The sequence below is a fragment of the Phaethon aethereus genome, assembly GCF_964289735.1.
Source record: "Phaethon aethereus genome assembly, chromosome: 6".
Classification (NCBI taxonomy): Eukaryota; Metazoa; Chordata; class Aves; order Phaethontiformes; family Phaethontidae; genus Phaethon; species Phaethon aethereus.
In genome coordinates this window covers 16859504-16878337 of record NC_138580.1, presented here as the reverse complement: position 1 = coordinate 16878337, position 18834 = coordinate 16859504, and the positions used below count along the sequence as shown (strand labels likewise).

At 39.4% G+C, this 18834-nt stretch overlaps 1 protein-coding gene across 1 annotated transcript in view; it reads right to left on the bottom strand.

Moving 5' to 3' along the window:
* Nucleotides 1-18834, bottom strand: part of XRCC5 (X-ray repair cross complementing 5) — a gene marked incomplete at its 3' end in the record, with an annotated part of 60009 nt that overhangs the window by 15324 nt on the left and 25851 nt on the right. The window contains exons 10-16 of the mRNA XM_082001376.1: nt 16617-16679; nt 15808-15945; nt 14305-14395; nt 12927-13060; nt 6762-6958; nt 2597-2687; nt 566-635 (exon numbers count right to left, since the gene is read on the bottom strand). Coding sequence (XP_081857502.1) covers nt 566-635; nt 2597-2687; nt 6762-6958; nt 12927-13060; nt 14305-14395; nt 15808-15945; nt 16617-16679 — 784 coding nt within the window. The remainder of the gene's footprint in view (nt 1-565; nt 636-2596; nt 2688-6761; nt 6959-12926; nt 13061-14304; nt 14396-15807; nt 15946-16616; nt 16680-18834) is intronic.

The following is an 18834-nucleotide window of genomic DNA, read 5'->3' as shown; positions in this document are numbered from 1 at the left end:
CGCACAGATCCTGCTTTCACCTTTAAGAGTCACATACTACCTGCTTATTACACCCTAAATTCATCCATGCTTTCTTTTGCTCACAAGCCGGAAGAAGTTACCTTTGCGTGTAAAGATTTAAATCCCCGGCATCAGATTCTCATTTCTTCATAGAACAGAATAAGTAGACAGTAGAAGACAGGTTTCTCACACTGTGCATAGCCAACACCCCTCCACTTCAAGCCAGAAAGATTCCATGAAGCCAAATGAGAAGCTGATCCCCAGTTTGAATGAGGCAGTCAGTACCAAGGGATCTCTTGTTACAAACACCTGAAGAGTTGCTCTGATGCCTCATATAGCTCGTCTTACACAGACAGAGGTATCTGAGACTTTCAAACAGGGAAGGCAAATATTGATGTGGGAATTACAAGTGACACCTTTCTTTGCTGAGTGGCACTAGAAGCTAAGCAGTAAACTCCAGAGCATCTCACATAGCACTAGGAGTTTATGTTTAGACAAATGGATTGTATTTACTGAACCCTGAAGATGCTACTAAATATAATTAAGATAGATAAAAGTAATTTACCATCTCTGAAGTCAGCATTTTTCTGCCTCACCAGAGTTTGGAAATCTGCTGCTGGGTTAACACTGCCAACCTACAAAAGGTACAAAAATGATACAATCACCTGCCAATACCCATCTTTCTATTCTTGCAAAGCAACAAGAATCTTTAAATCTCTGTTTATTTTAACATGGAAACAGAAGCTCTACAATTCTCTGCATCCGGGCTCATAAAATTGAAGTCTTACAATGGGTGTTAATGCGCAGTACTCCTAGCTAGCAAAGGTTAGTTATGACATGAGCAAGATGAACTTACACTTACTATGATGCACTCTTATAAGCCAACTATATTCTCTGGGGTTTAGAGGTCAGAAGCACAGTAATTGAGGCTACTTGCTCGTTCAGCTTTGAGACTTTTTGTAGCACAGACCTCTCACTAGTCTTGACAGACGCTTAATGAGGAGTGGGAGCTCCCAGGCATGTGGGTACAGAATCACTGGTGTTTGCCACTCCAATAGGAAGCTCAAAATTAAAAGCTTGCACTCAATTCATCTACCCCTTCTGGCCCAGTCTAACATTAGAGCAGATGCAATAACTTTAAAAAAAAAATTACATTGCTTCACATTTTGTCCTGGTTTCAGCCAGGGTAGAGTTAATTTTCTTCATAGAAGCTAGTGTGAGGCTATGTTTTGGATTTGGGATGAGAAAATGTTGATAACGTGCTGATGTTTTGTGTTGTTGCTAAGTAGTCAAGGACAGTCCGGCTTCTTGAGCTGGCCTGCTAGCAAGAAGGCTGGGGGTGCCCGCGAAGCTGGGAGGGGACACAGCCGGGACAGCTGACCCATGTTGACCAAAGAGATATTCCATTACCACATAACATCATCCTCAGTATATAAAGCTGGGATGAAGAAGAAGGAAGGGGTGGAGGGACGTTTGGAGTGATGGCATCTGTTTTCCCAAGAAACCATCACGCATGGTGGAGCCCTGCTTCCCTGGAGATGGCTGAACCCCTGCCTGCCCATGGGGAGTAGCGACTGAATTCCTTGTTTTGCTTTGCTTGTGTTTGTGGCTTTTGCTTTACTTATTAAACTGTCTTTATCTCAAACCATGAATTTCCTCACTTTTACTCTTCCGATTCTCTCCCCCCATCCCATCGTGGGGGAGTGAGTAAGCGGCTGTGTGGGGCTTAGTTGCCAGCTGGGGCTAAACCACGACACATTTCCCTTCAGAAACCAAAATTCTCCTAAGTTTATGCTTTGCTGTCAAAATAATTCTCCGATCTTTCTATCAGCCTGCTTGGTCTTTTCATGTTTCTTCTAAATCTGGCAATGCCACTTTTCAGGAAAAATCAGAAGTGTATGTTAGGAGTAAAAAAAATATTTAAGCCTTTTTAGATTTTAAATATTTTCAAAAATCTCCATCATGCATTTTAAAAACCAACCTTAAAGGATAGTTTGAAAATAAGTGAAGTTATCTCAATTAATACTAAATCACTGTTTTTCCTGTAATTCGAAAAATCAAGTAACAGAAGGTGCACAGTTATGGCTTCATCTACCCATGTACACAATATCTGGAATTAAGCTAGACGTTTAACCTATCAGCAAGATGAAGCCAAATTTGTGATTTAAAACTCCAAGCAAGGCAGAGAAGAGTCTCTAAAATCACAGCAATATATCTGATTAAATATACAGACGCAACTTCTACATTGCAGATGACATGAAAGAGAGCAAGAACAAAAGTCAACCACTGAACCCCAACTCTGAGATTCCATTTTCTTCAGATCCTCAGGCTTGCCCTTTAGACTTCTAGACACGGAGGGAGAATTTTGCCCTCAAATATCCAACACTGCTGGAAACTTGTCCTAACATACACCTAAGGGCAGAGGAAGTTGTCTTTACAATCTCTAGCAGAGAGTTTCAAATCTACAAGTAGACAATATTTCAGTCACATTTTAGCTAGAAACCGTCTTTTTATCAGGAATGCTGTATATTCACTATAATACATTACAGAAATTAATCTTCCCCTTTGATAATGAGATTTATAAAAATATACTTACAGAGGTGACATTGCCTTCAGAAAGTTTTATGATGCTAAAGCTGCCTTCCTCATCTTCAGTTTTTGGTTTCTTAGAGGCGGGTCCATCTTCACTGCTGCAAATGAGAAGGACAAAAATGAATATAAACACTTAGAGTAAACTGTCCTGCCTACTAAATAGGGATTCAGTAAATTAATGAAATATACACTGAATGCTGGACAAAACTTCATTATACAACCTAAACTAATTTTTCCCCACAGGCTGCACAAAGCAGACAGTAGAAACAGAGATCAAACTTCATCTTAGCTTAAAGTAAAGGCACCGCTTGTTGACACTGCAAGATTATTCATGCTTATTTCAGGAGTGGGTTTACTCATGCAGACCTTCTCTACCTTTCTAAATACAAAATATCTCCAGTGACTTTACTTGGAACCTGTATAATGAGTTAACCTTGATAATTTACAGTATATTACATAACATTTGGTATTCTCACCAGATATTCTTAACATGAAATGGCAATGAAACTTGACATTTAAGTAAGAAATTAATTTACTCTTCAAAAATTACCTGCTAGTTCCTGTCTAGGAATTGATAGCTACCACAAATCTGTTTACACAGCAGCTTTTCTATCTAATGACCCATATTGTCCATCAGCACACGAGAGCTTTATAAACTTCCACTTACAGCACTCAAAACCTGCTAGACAAACCCCAATTATGTATGTAAGAACTCTCTTAGGACATTTTAAGCTCCATCTCAAAATGCTTTCAAAAGACAATTTGTTATTTTTAAAAAGCTAATTGTGATTTTAGGCTACTTTCTAGCTTTGCCCTCACAGGTAACATATAGCAAGGTGTACATTCAGACCAGGAACTTAATTGTAACATCTAACGTGCCAAACTTTAGAGCACATCTTGGCAGCAGAAGAAAATCCAGCTAATCACAAAAGGGGAAGATCAGACACTGTGTTCTATGTCACTTAATGTGACAGGCTACTCACATGGAAGAATTGATTTCAGTTTAAGAATGACTGAGAGCTACTTGGTGATCTAAATGGCAGTATTTGTGTTCAAGGAATCCCAAAACAAAGAAAGAAGTTTTTCTTAAAAATTCTACTACTGCAGCGAAAAGATGATTTAAGAGATCCTGGACTAGGTGCCATTTTACATTCTACAAGGTTAGAACCGATTTTACAAATTGCATTGCATGTTACAGAAGCAATCAACTATTAGAAAGAACTTGTACAGTCTTCCTTTTTACCTTCTATAGCACACTCCTCGCCTACTTTACAATCTGTGTCTAACCCACTTTGTTTCAGTAGTCTTCTCAGTCCTTTACTTAATTTTGTCACTACTGAAATTAAATCCCTTCTCCTCAGCAACTCCTGTCATCCAACGTAACCTTCCTTATCATTCTAGGAGAAATGATGACTTTGGTTATGCCTCAGGACAAGGATAGGATACCTTGCTTCACTCTCAACTGTGCCAACTTTCTGGCTGACCTTGAAAAAGTTGCTTGATTGCTCTGGACAGCCCATATGCCTGTCTGTAGAATGAAGAAACTGATACTTAACAGATAACACCAGTGAGTTTAGAACTTCTACTTGAACCAAAATTCTTGTATACTGACATGGTTTGATAATGGTGAAAAGAACAATGAAAATTCTCTGTTAGAATATTTTTCTCCAAAGGTGTTTTCCACTCAATTGCAATGTCTTGCAATCTTTTTCCTCCTGCATTATTTTTACTGATTCAAAATGCTTTGGGATTGGAGAAAGAAGGAGAACATAAATGATGATGCTGCATTTAACTGCCTAGAACCAAATCTATAGCTGTCATTAATCAGTGCAGTACAGCAGAAATTAATGAATCCATACACATTCATACCAGCCAAAGATCTGACATTTAGAATCTGTAACTGGTAATGCACTGATTAGCAGTATTTTTAAACTGTAAAACATGCAGCTACTATTTGAGAAAAATTAATAAAACCCAAGATTAATTTAAAACACCTACTTCTACATTTCTATAGAAGCCTCTTACATACTGCACAACTGGATCAGGTAACAGTCTCTCCAAAGCCAACTTAAAAAAGTAATACTTTACAGAATTTTTGAAGCTACAGAGACCTTAACAAAAGTGAAAAAAATGAATGCTGAATATTAAAATCTGAAGTAAATATCATGTCTATATTTATGCTGCCTTAATCCCATTAGACCTTTAAAAATTAAGCAGAGATGGATCATGTGAATATGATAGGAGACACAAATCAGTTTTAGAAAACAAAAATAATGGTCAAGAGAGCTTCTAGCCTTTTTTCAAAATGCCTGAGTGCAAATTATCTAGATCTGACAGTTTTAATAAGTTGAATGTTACCTAGCACCTAACATTTTCCTTAGTATTGTTGCAGTGATGTACTTTTCTTTATTAAGTGATTTAGTTACGTCACTCAGCTTTTCCCCAAACACAGAACAAAAACATAAAGTTAACACTTCTGTCGTAGTACTGACAACACTACTGTTGCCATTCATTACTACAGCAATACCATTTTTTAATATTTTTTAATCCTATTACCATTCATTATTCTTTGCATAGTTGAGTCTGTATCCTTTTGCCTCCCTTACAGATTATTTTTTAAATCATTTTAATGCCTAACACCAATTTCTTTGTGCGTTTCATTCTTTTTCAAATATTTTTATAGCTGCTTTCATCATCCCTCTAAAGGACACCAGTTTTTAAACAAAATAGCTTTCCTCCTTGCTTATCAAACTGATGCCTTTAGGGCAATATGTTTTTAAGCAACTACCAGCAATGGGTCCCTGGTTTTTGTTTAAATTCTCTCTCTAGCTTCTTTGAACCCAAGTTTTTTTTTTTTTTAAACTGGTTCTATCACTTTTTAAAATACACATATAAATGTATATATGTACACACACAGAGAATCTGGGGCACAGAGCAAGGACAAGATAATTTAATCAGTATGAATTCACAGACACACCAAGGCAAGACAGGCACACACAGCAAAGAACAAAATAAAGAGCAAGGCATTTCCCAGTCCGTATACAGAAACGTGCTCATTACTCCAGAGCAGTAATGTGAGAAGTCCTGTGCCATGTCTTCCCAAAGACAACATGCTGAGAAGGCTCTAGCCAACCCAAGGTAAAGGATATATGACAGCTCAGCTAAGCAAGGCCTCAAAATGGCTCAAAGTCATTGTTCCTACCACTGAAAGCACTGGGCTAAAAATGACAAAAGGGAGGAAGAAGGATCCGAGAAGTCTCGAACATCCCAGGGGACCCACTACTTATATTCTAGGCATTCAATAAATGAGGTCTAAGAATCAGATTTTGTTTGAGCAAATTGACTTGTGGCAGGGGTGACAGTACCAATGCAGTAGCAATCACACATTTATTCTTCATATTTGCAGCACAAATAAAGTAAACACAGTATATGTAATAACAAAAAAACCCACCTGTTCAGACAATAGATGTTCCTGGAAAAGTCCATAACAGTTTGATTTTTCAAAACATCCATATTTACTGCACAGCAGATAATAATGAAGCTACTTTTCTTTTGATTTGGAATTCAAAATGAAAGCTACAGAACAAACTAAATCAAGCATGCTGAAAACAGAGAGTCATCTTTACAGCTAATTTAAAGCTCTGCAGCATTTATTCTAAACTATATCAGACATTCTGTTATTCTTATTTGAACTATTTTATAACTACTAGTAGGACAAACTGTTTGACCAGGAGACAGTAAGCAATGCAACAGGTTGCTCAAAGCAGATGTGCAGTCCCCATCCCTGGATGTTTTCAAGACCAGACTGGATGAAGCCCTGAGTTACCTGTTCAGATCTCATAGGTGACCCTGCTTTGAGCAACAGATTAAACAAGAAACCTCCTGAGGTCCCTTCCAACCTGATGGATTCTGTGACAACAAATACAGACATGAGGAAACTACAAACTGGTTCCTCATGTGTCTTGCCCCATAATAGTAACACCACCACTACTCACAAAATACCCCAGACATACTGTGGTACCACAATATTTTCCACTCATCAGTATTTTTTCAGCATGTAATTCATTGATCTTATGTTCAAATGCCTCTAAGCCTGCTTCATGCAGCAAAAACAATCTGAAGTGTCAAAAAAAGTTTCCAAAAAAATCCATAATACATCTCCAACTTACTTGTCTTTGAAGATGTCTTGAGCAGTCTTCTCTTCTTTTTTCTTGCCAACTTCCTTTAGGTGGAAAAGTGCTTTTACTTTCTCAAGAGGAGCCTGACACCTTTCTTTTACCACAGAGGGCATCTCTAGCATCTCCAAAAGTTGCTGTTCAATTGGTGGCAATGGCTCATTGGGGTGAAAAGCTTTATGCTGCAAACACTGCAAGAAACAATTTGAGGAAAGACAAACTTCTAGTTCATGTGTATGCCTGACAAGTGTTTATGTGTTAAATATGTTATATTTACACCATACAGGTATACCTGTATGGTACAAGCAAAGTATCTTCCCTCTTAAAGAAAATACCTTCATATTGCTGAAAAATATTCCAGCTCACAAGTGGATTTAAAGTCATATAATCAGCTGTTTAAGGAGAGTAATAATGATATTAAACAAGAATACTGATGCAGATGAGTGTTCCCACACTCACTGGAATTGAGTTCTATGAAAATTATTAGGAAAATCCCAGGAATGAGTCACCTGCATCTATTCAGCTTCTTAACTTCACTTTACCTTTAAAATGCAGTTCTATTATGAAACAGTCACATGGGAGAGATTTTGATACATTCCAAAATTCGGTAACGAGATATATACCCCAACCATGTATTCCAGTTTTTGTTACAATTTATTGTCCCTCAAAAGAAAATATTTCTTCTTGGTCAATAAAACTCAGTATGCACATATGAGAAATTTTCACCAGTTTAAGAGCAAATGGAAAGAAAGAAGTTAAATGTGCACAGGTGAGGCACAGAATATACGTAAGTTTGCAAATTAGCTTTGAAAAAAGTGAGGGAATGAAGCGGCCTGACAGATGTACATCAAAGTTGGAACAGATAGTAGGAGCTACAGAGGAGAAGACTTTTTCACCAAAGTGTAAAGACAGTGCACAGAGTCAGGGAGCCAAGCAGAGGGAGAGAGATGAAGTTAAGAGGCAGACTACAGAAATTCCACTGAGAATTTTTAAAACAAAGTAGGTATCTCTTAAATGTTGTGAAGTGTGGGATAGCAGTACAGATGTATGTGTATGTGCATATATATACACAGATACCAGTGCATGCACACACATATGTACATAAAGACACATGGTATTTAGTGGGAGAGTAATTTTTCCAAGCCCATTGTACTAGGTGAATCAGATGCAAGCGTGAAGGTAACTACTCAGTAAACTAGAAATATAGCAGAGATTTCCTCCCCTGTTGGCTGTCAGACATTACATTAATTTAAAAAACAAAACCAAAGCAAACAAAAAAACCTTCCATTCATAATGAAAAGCTGCCAATAAAGAAAATCCAGACCATATGCCACACATCAATACTGATGCGCTTTCATGCTGCCATTAAGATTCCAATCCATATTAGAGCGTACTTTCAAAAGGAGGCAGTCATACAAGGCTACTGATTTGGAAACACTTGTTATGATTTAAGGCATAATTATTTTGAAAGAGAGAAAAAAGGTTGCCAGAAGCTGCAGTAATGGCTCTTGTGATACGAAAACACAATATTAAAACAACATTAGGGGATTGAATTAAACTCAAAGTCCCCTATTGTGAATGTATTTTTCAGGCTTTTGCATCTGAAATATCTATGTGTGCAGCTGCAAGAGCTGAGCAGACTGAGTAGCAACAGCCTCCACTTGCTCCTGTTTTTACAGTAGAAGATGACCTCTGAAACCTGAGATAGAGGTACCATCGAAACTCAGGTGCTAAATGGAGATGAAGTTGAACAGACTTAACCTGAAATTTCTAATCCCAAACAGTCCCTGTTAATTTTGCTTTCTCTTCCTTCTGTGCCCCAGCAAGAAACACTCCTCCCTTCACTGGCTAGAAGGCAACCCACACTGCCACTGGCATCCAGACTCACCGTTCTATTCATGCATGTTGTCAGCAACGTACCAGCTCCTCCTTGTCTTTCCTAATTGCTTTACATTTCCAGCCTAGGCATGTAGCCAGCTTTCAGGAACAGGGGTCACACTATGATACTGGTCAATGGATGTAATGAAGTGGGCTTTTCACATAATTAATTCCATGATAAGCAATGGCATAAATGCATAAATAGACAGGAATTTACTGCAAGAAAGCCTTGTTCCCTTCCATACAGTATCTAGGAACACACTTTTGCTAGAACATATTTTAGCGAATCTATAAATCCTACAGGAACCTGATAGTATTTAAAGCCTTAGAATATAGGAGACAGATTCAAATGTCTAAAAGATAAGCATCTTATCTATACCAGTCACTTGCTCACTCTACACAACTACAACTATCATGTACTTAAGAGCTCTGAAACAAGAAGGATCAATTACTGTCCTACGGTTGTTCTTTCATGGACTATTGAATAGATTTGGACAACTCAGCTTAGACTAGTTAGCTAGCTTTAGAGTGGTTAAACCCGTGTGGAATGAATTCCAACACAAGTATCTTAGAGTTCCGTTTACATGTAGTTTGTGATGATTTCAACATTACCTTCCAACAGATTCACTACATTCAACCAAAGGTAAGATTACTTGTTGCTGAAAGCCCTTCCAGACTTCTGTGAGCTACCTCCTCTCTCCCTACTGCTCTGTTTTTTGAAAGAACATCATTGTACAGTCCAACCATTTACAAATGAGCTCCATCATCGAATCATCATAGAATCTTTGGGTTGGAAGAGACCTTTTAAGGTCATCTCATCCAACTCCCCTACAATAAGCAGGGACATCTGCAACTAGATGAGGTTGGTCAGAGCCCCATTCAACCTGGCCTGGAATGTTTCCAGGGATGGGGCATCTACCACCTCTCTAGGCAACCTGTGCCAGGGTTTCATCACCCTCATTGTGAAAGATTTCTTCCTTATATCTAGTCTGAATCTACCCTTTTTTAGTTTAAAACCATTACCCCTTGTCCTATCACTACAGGCCCTGCTAAAAAGTCTGTCCCCATCTTTCTTATAAGCCCCCTTTAAATACTGTAAGGCTGCAATAAGGTCTCCCTGGAGCTTTCTCTACTCCAGGCTGAACAACCCCAACTCTCTCAGCCTGTCTTCACAGCAGAGGTGTTCCATCCCTCTGATCATTTTTGTGGCCTCCTCTAGACCCTCTCCAACAGGTCCATGTCCTTCTTGTGCCGAGGGCTCCAGAGCTGGACGCAGGACTCCAGGTGGGAGAGTAGAGCGCAGTAGAGGGGCGGAATCCCCTCCCTTGACCTGCTGGCCACACTGCTTTCTTTGGATGCAGCCCAGGATACAGTTGGCCTTCTGGGCTGTGAGCACACATTGCCAGCTCATGTCCAGCTTTTCATCCACCAGTACCCCCAAGTCCTTCTCAGCAGGGCTGCTCTTGATTCCTTCATCCCCCAGCCTGTACTGATGCTGGGGCTTGCCCTGACCCAGGTGCAGGACCCTGCACTTGTCCTTGTTGAACCTCACACAGGCCCATTCCTCAAGCTTATCCAGGTCCCTCTGGATGGCATGCCATACCTCATGCATGTCAACCACACTACTCAGTCTGGTGTCGTCTGCAAACTTGCTGAGGGTGCACTCGATCCCACTGTCTGTCGATGAAGATATTATAGTACCGGTCCCAATACAGACCCCTGAGAGGCACCACTTGTCACTGATCCCCATCTGGACATTGAGCCGTTGACCATTACCCTCTGGATGTGACCATCCAACCAATTCCTCTTTCACCAAACAGGCCCCCATCAAATCCATATCTCTCCAATTTAGAGAGAAGGATGCTGTGACCTCTACAGTCGCTTACACATGGTCTAACAAGAGCCATTACAGCACATTTAGATGCAGACTCTGCAAGCTAGATCCCATGACCTATGTGATGCTGCAGGCCACTGTGCCCACAAACCTTCCCCCCAGGTCTGTCTCGGTACAGAACAATCATTGTTGAGCAATTTGTTTCTTTGACTACCAAATAAAATGCACTGCCTTCCCCAAATGTCTTATGTGCTTCAAATCCCCGTATTTCAGATGAACAACTTAAACAATGACATTGGAAGTCTGCCACCACAAAAGCTAAGGAGGTTCACTTAGGCTTTTCCGGAAGCAAGGAACAAAAGTTGAAACTCTGGATATAGGATATTCCTCATCTTCCACTCCAGCAAGCATTAGCAACTCCTTTCCACTCACTCCGTCATTTACTGATGCCTACCACTACTTCCAGAGATATAATTTAGCTTGATGTTTCTGTTTAAATTCTGGCTCTTGTCACTTATCATTCCAAATATCTTCATGAGGCAACAGAAATGAAGGAAAGGAAATGAAGGGAGAGTTCATCCTTTCTGCAGAGTTATTTTTCCAAACCATCTATAGGTCCTGTTCAGGCCAATCAACTTACTGGCTGCATTCAAAAGAGGATGTATAATTTTTCTTCGTACCTCTTAAGGAACCAGCAATTCTACTTGGTCTGAGAGCAAAATATCAAGAATCTGGAACATGCTTGCAGCAAGAGAGAGAAGAATCATTCTGCAAATTATACAGATTAGTAGCAGTTTTGTAACCAAGACAAAAAAAAAATGGGATTGTGTGCAGGCAAAAGAAAGCACTAAGAGGACTGGTAATTTAAGGCTTTATAAACAGCAAGCACTGTGGACAGGAACTGTGTACTACCTAGTACACTGAACAGTCAATAAATACTTTTTCCACCAGTAGCATTCACCCTTACCAAATCCTAGTATCCTCTAAGGAAATTGGCTAGATTCTAGCAGCACTCGACTCAACTGCTGACACAATGCCATCATACTGTTTCAGAATACAAATGTCACACCTAAAGAAACATCTTCCATTGATAGGCAACATTCACTGACCCAAAAGAATGCAAAATTTTATCTAGCAATGTAATAGAGGTAATTCTATCCCCTGTGTGTTTCATTTACAAGGAAAACCGTATTTGTCTTGTAATACCCAAGCTTTACAACGTTTCCTAAAATAAAGTCATGCAGAGGTCAATCCATTTTAAGCTCTTGCCCAGCAATGACCTTCTACTGATCAAATCTTGCATTCAGTTACACACTGCCTTGTCAATATGACTGGGAGAATTTGAAAGGAACACTGAGTTCTTCAGGTGTCAGCTGGGGTAGGATTTGAAGACAGTGGGTTTACATGTGTTCCTCAAACATGCATACGACCTTCAGATCCTTTGCTTCTTTTGACAACACTGAGGCAGCATGGCTTTTGGAAATGAGGCTAAGCTTTCTTAATTTAAAAAAGCATCATCTTCCTACTTCTAAACTGAAAAAAATTTCATTTGGAATTGCTGAGGTATGATGAATATGGTTGCTATAATACCATTTTTGGTCAATTTTCAGAGTGGAGTCACACATTCAATATATCCCCATGGCTCTGTATACAACACAATTCTACAGCTGCGTAAATCGCATCTTAATTTTCCTTATTTTTGAATTTGCTGTGTCATTTTTTTTTGAACACTTAAATTCCAATGTATAATTAAGTCTCTCATCCTCACAGTTGCATAGAAAATCTTCATGATATGAAAGGAATGGAAATTAAAATGTAGACAGCTTGATATAGTAACTGCAAAAAGTGTGAACTGTTCTGCTCGCCTGTAAATGCGTCAGCTCAGACACCCAAATGGAGTATTTTAAATGCCAACAATGTTAACCATTTACTACTGATCAAGTTCACCTCACACTGATCTGTTTTGGAATCACTGTTAGATGCAACAATGCACAGAAAAGTGACTCTCCTTCAGATTTGATGGTACGCAGAGTGAGGAGCTGAAAAGATCCTTGATTTTCAGTCAATTTCTCTCTCTGTTCAGCAGCTGAAGACTGACCCTATGTCCACACCATGATTGTGGCAATACAGTGTCAAAAACCCAAGCAAGTTTCAACTTGTCTAACCTAGGTGTCTGTGAATATTGCTGATCCTGTTGCAGACATATCAGCACAGGTGTAATTTCCCTTGTTTCCTAGAAAATTTCCTAAAATTTCCTGGGAAATTCTAAGAATAAAATCTATGTCAGGGACAACATAGAAATCACTGGCTATCCCATACTTATATGCAAAAGAATTTATATTCCCATCTTCACAATGTAGATCTTTCCAATGCGAATCAGAAAAAGACAGAAAGGTGAAAAGTCTTAATAAAAGAATTTTTTTAAAATGCCATATAGTTTATCTCACCTGATATAACCTCTGAAAATGAGGGTTTGGGATTTTGCTGGGCTTGAACAGGTCCTCAAAAGTTTCTCCATCATCATCTTCATAAATCAAATTCATAGAATCAATCAAAGAGTCAACAGCAGATAACTGATCCGCTAAGGCAGCAATTACACACAAAGGAAAATTAAATACACTTGCAGGTGGATGCATTTCTTGAAACAATTTATAAATGAAGATTCACTTCACAGTGTGACATTTTGACCAAGTCATTACATGCCACAGAATACACTGCAGATATAGATGTGCCAATAAAGAATATGGATAATGGACACAGGAATAAAACCCCTGCTTTATTTAAGGACTATAATGTAAAGTCATAAAACCTTTCTTTTTTTCCCCAAGACCTCAATTATTGCTGCCTTTCTGCTTCCATTTTTCTTCCTTTTCAAGATGTTTTTATTTGCAACAGAAGGTTTATAGGCCACTTAGAAAATAAGGAGAACAGTTGGTTTGAAAAACTAAATGGCGTAATGCAAATTTTAGAAGTTATGATTGCAAATTAACACAGTTCACAATAGTCAACTACTGCTTTGGTAAAACAGGTTTTAGATTTGTTCTCAAACTGCTCGTTACAGGCAAGAAAATAGAAGCTGTTCCAGAAACAACCCAGCATGCTTTATATATGATGTGCAGATGCCCATTCAATGGATTCCGTAACAAATTAAAGAAGTGGGAGCGGACTTTAAACTACACCATTTACACTCATTGCTGTGCAAAATTCTCAGAACAGTGAGTCAAGCTTTGTATGGCTGCATGTTCTATGGCACTCCGTCAGTGTCTGGACACCAGTAAGCGCATGCTTTAAAAAACAGCACACTACAGAAAATACAGTCCTTGCCTTTGTACATTATATTAACAAGCCATACTGCAACTGGCTACAGGACCAGCTTTATACAAACAAAGCTGATGCTTCTATTCTAATTTTAGCCAGCTAATCACATATTGTAGCTCTCACAGAGTTTGGCCATTTGATTTAACAAATGAATTCAAAGATCAACAGATACGGAGGACTAAATCTCAGACGTCTCTCTCAGAGATCCTGTGAGACTAATAATCCCATAACCCCAGCAGAAGTCATTTAACAGGACAGTTTTAAAATACTGCCTGCAAACCTTAAGCCTATTCAGTCTAAGTTTGCTTAGTTTTGATACAGGCTTTATACTTCAAGATGACATCACCATAATGTATTCCCAGAGGGCTGTTTTGTTTTTTTCTAAGCCAAAATAATGCCAGAGCTTATGTGTTCACTGGAAACCCAAATATTCTAGCTCTTTTAGAGTGTCTTAAAGGAAGACAAGTAGGTTACTTTGTCCAGTTGCCCAGTGAAGGACTATCTTACCTGTAGGAATGCATTTTTTGTTGTTTTTCAAGGATGAAAATATGTACTGTCTTAAGTCTTCCATGTAGGGTAGTTGCACATAGATGAGACACTAAGCAAGACAAAAGAAGAAAGAAACAACTGAACCTGAACTTAAAAAAAAAAAATCTAAAGTATCCCAAAGTGCCCTATCAGGGCAATATAAACATTATAAAAATCCAAAGATCTAATATCTGTGTGTATCAAAATACTTAAATAAAATATTTACAGAGCAACACAGTTTTAAGCAGAACGAAACACAGCATTAATATCATCATCTAGTGATAGCTACACTCCTCATTTTTCTACTAGTGGAATAAAGACCTCCCAGGTCATCCAATCCCTTTTTCTTGTGCAGAGTTCCAACCAGCCAAGCTTTAAATGCCCCATACATTGGTGCTTTGGGAGGTTTTATCACAGAGCTTACTGCGTTTCAAAGTCAAAAACTGGTTTTGCCTTTTTAAGATTCTCAGCCTAACCTTTTCTTTATTCAAATACCTCCTCCAGCTCATACCACCCTAAATAATTCCTTTACTTCCTTTATGTTTACATCCTTTGAAAGTCTGAAGACTGTTATATCCGCCCCCACCTTTGTCATTGCTTAGCCATGCTATACATACTCGACTCTTTCAATAGCTTCTCATAAGAAAGATTAGTGGAAACATATGCTGCAAAAATTCTGACATACTGTGTTGCTTCTGGGTGTCTCAGAATTTAAAAAAAAATATTTCAAATACAATTCTGCTCTGCACAGAACTTTCTTTTTTTCCTAAGAAACAGTCTTCATTTGCTTTCTCCTGTTTTTCAAAATAACCTTTTCAAGTAAATAAATACACTACTGTCTTCTTAACTCTCCATATGAATTTAAATAACAGCTTTAATGCTGTGAGCTCCTCCCCTCGGTTCCAGTTGACTTAGAAACCTAATGACAAGACTGTAGTTGGACATGCCTGAAATGCCATGCCAACTATCAAATTCAAATTTTGTGCTACTCAGAAACCTGGAGATAAATCTGTAATTTAAGAAAATCAAAGAATCTACCACAACTTTGGATTGTAAGCGGAGTGATAGGTAGTAACACAGAAAGAAAGCAGTGGTAACTTATGTAATAAGTATGTGATTACACTGTTTCTAGACACCAAAAAAATTTGAGATTTCCAGGATAACAAAATGAAATTATTACTATGTTATTAAAATAAAAATCAGCATTATTTAAATCTGTAGTATAGAGAATACTAGTATAAACATATGGCATTATTTTTCCATGTATTTTTTTCTATGGAATTTTCTTAATATTATTTATTACCTCCTTGTCCTAAGACTTGGTACTGTTTCCTAAAATCACTCTGAAAAGTCACATTGGTTTCTTCTGATATTACTTAACACTGCAAATTCATATGGTTCATATATGACCATTTATTAATTGGTATTTGTAAAGCATCAATATGATGGCTCTCTACAAGAAAGGTAAGGGTGAAAAATTACCTCATATGTGTCCTTAATATATGGAAAAGCTACGCCAACTTGAGGGTTGCATCTTCTATCATAAGCATAGCGCACTATAGCTACCATTTGCAACTCATCCAATGCATGAACAAGGGCAGAAAAAGCAACTGCTGCGCTCTGAAGAAAAAAAAAAAGGTCTAGAGAGTCATGCAAGGTCTCATTAGTCTGCTGAAATACATCTTTCACAGTGAATTCAACAGCACTGATTTAGTCAAGACTAGTCCCCATTTCAGCTATAACTTCAACACAAGCTTTTTTCACGTTCAAAAAATGAAGAAGCAGAAAGGTCAAATCTCATCATGATAGTGGAACCATTCAAAGCTGTGCAAACTTTAGATGCAGCACATTCCACCTTTTCTGCTAGGTGTGAAGAGCTCTCAGAAGTATTGAGAGAAAGGGAGGGAAGTCAGACTCTTAACACATCAGAGCACTACAGTGAGGTTTCTACCTCTAATGTTTAAAATAATTTGGAGGTCTGTTCTAAACAATACAGTGACAGGGCACACTGTTGCTCTGCATGAGAATGGACTTAAGCACCAATTCCAGGCTCCTCAAGCCCTTGCACAATCATATTTACCAGTCACTCATTATTAATGATATATGGTATTCATTTGGGGTCTAACCCAACTTCTTTTCATCCTAATGGGAAATGGAACAAGACCTCTGTAAGCTGCATGAAGAACATTTGTTTTATTAACAAAGAAAGAAGGGACAAGTTCAAGCACCCCTACTATTCTTTTCTGTTCCACAGCAGAACATCTTCAGCATTAAACTTCAGTTCACCTTACCTCATCATCTTTCGCTGCAAAGACCTTCAGAACCTGGTTGCCCATGTAGTAATGCCTCTGGATCTACAGATTCAAATCGTCAAGAGTTAGCCTGATCTAAACCAAATGTTATTAACGTGACTGCACCAATTAAATTATGAAACAACTAAGACATTATTCAACTGAGAAGCCTCAAAATTTGATTACTGTTCATAGAAGCTAAAGCCCTGTATGTTTCATATCTCCATTTATCACTCAATATGGATATACAGTCATATTCAGCAGGATATTCTCATACCTCCCTATTGATGGACAGAAATGAAGGACTCTGGTATTTGCAGCTGTTACCAGTCTGAATAATACTGCAATAATTCAAAAGTCAGTGTGGAAAAGCACAGTAGTTAACAAAAGACCTAAACGTAACTGACACCACATCTGTCGTGGTTTAGCCCCAGCCGGCAACTAAGCACCACGCAGCCGCTCGCTCACTCTCCCTCCCACAGCGGGACGGGGGAGAGAATTAGGAAAAACCTCGTGGGTTGAGATAAACACGGTTTAATAGGACAGAAAGAAAGAAGGGAACAATAATGATAATACCAACAAAGGAATGTATAAGAACAAGTGATGCCCAATACAGAAATTGCTCACCACCCCGTGATCGACAGCCCGTCCCCGAGCAGCGATTTCCGCCCCCCCGGCCAACTCCAGTTTATGTACTGGGCATGACGTCGTATGGTAGGGAATATCTCTTTGGCCAGTCTGGGTCAGCTGTCCCGGCTGTGTCCCCTCCCAGCTCCCCGTGCACCCCCAGCCTGCTCGCTGGCAGGCCAGCACAAGAAGCTGGACTGTCCTTGACGGCTCAGCAACAACCCAAAACATCAGCACATTATCAACAGTTCCTCATCCCAAACCCAAAACACAGTCTCACACTAGCTTCTGTGAGGAAAACCAGCTCTATCCTGGCTGAAACCAGGACAGTATCCACCCCTTATTCCATACCATTTACGTCATGCTCAGGTCCTATACTTTTCAATACATTCCAATTATTCATTATTACTCTTCCTGTCCTTTAATATATACACACAGATATCACTTTCTTAGTCCATGGGCCATCACTTTAAAATGTCTATGGAGTTCAGTCAGTCCATGACTCTGGGCTTCATCCATCATAGCAGTCTCTCAGGGCAGGGGAGATGGTATGTGGTGTTGGATTGTCATCTGGCACGGTCCATGTCCATGATCTGCAGGTCGAAGATGTCGATCTCGAGGGATTTGTTGGGCGCAAGCTGCTGAAGCCAGTTCTGGTTTCATCACTGCTGCACGTTGCTTGGTTTCAGTGAAGCTCATTCGTCATCAGTCTGGGTGATTCTTACTATAATACCATTGATATGGTAGATAGCAGCCATAGTAGTAATGTCATTCTGAACAATTAACATAATACAATTCAAATCATTGACTGTTTTCACCCAAAATCAAGTCTCCTTGAGGTACACATCGGACTTCCCCATCCTTCCGCATTACCCACCAAGTGCACCCAGGTCCCTGGGCAAAGGCAATCCCACGAACGGGTTTGCCTTTTCCTAATGCAGGAGTAACCCAGACTGTCTTCCCCAGCATGTTTCTCACATGCACCACAGGGACTTTATCCCCTTCTACAGTACGTAGAAGTTTTGATTGGGCAGGGCCGGCTCTATTAGTAGATCCCCTAGTGTTGACTAACCAGGTGGCTTTGGCTAAATGTTTATCCCAATGTTTGAATGTCCCATCACCCATTGCTCTCAGTGTAGTCTTTAACAGTCCGTTGTATCGTTCAATTTTTCCGGAAGCTGGTGCATGATAGGGGATATGATACACCCACTCAATGCCGTGCTCTTTGGCCCAGGCGTCTATGAGGTTGTTTCGGAAATGAGTCCCATTGTCTGACTCAATTCTTTCGGGGGTGCCATGTCGCCATAAGACTTGCTTTTCAAGGCCCAGGATAGTGTTCCGGGCGGTGGCATGGGGCACAGGGTATGTTTCCAGCCATCCGGTGGTTGCTTCCACCATGGTAAGCACATAGCGCTTGCCTTGGCGAGTTTGTGGAAGTGTGATATAGTCAATCTGCCAGGCCTCCCCATATTTATATTTCAACCATCGTCCTTCATACCAGAGAGGCTTTAACCGCTTGGCTTGTTTGATCGCAGCACACGTTTCACATTCATGGATAACCTGTGCAATAGCATCCATGGTCAGGTCCACC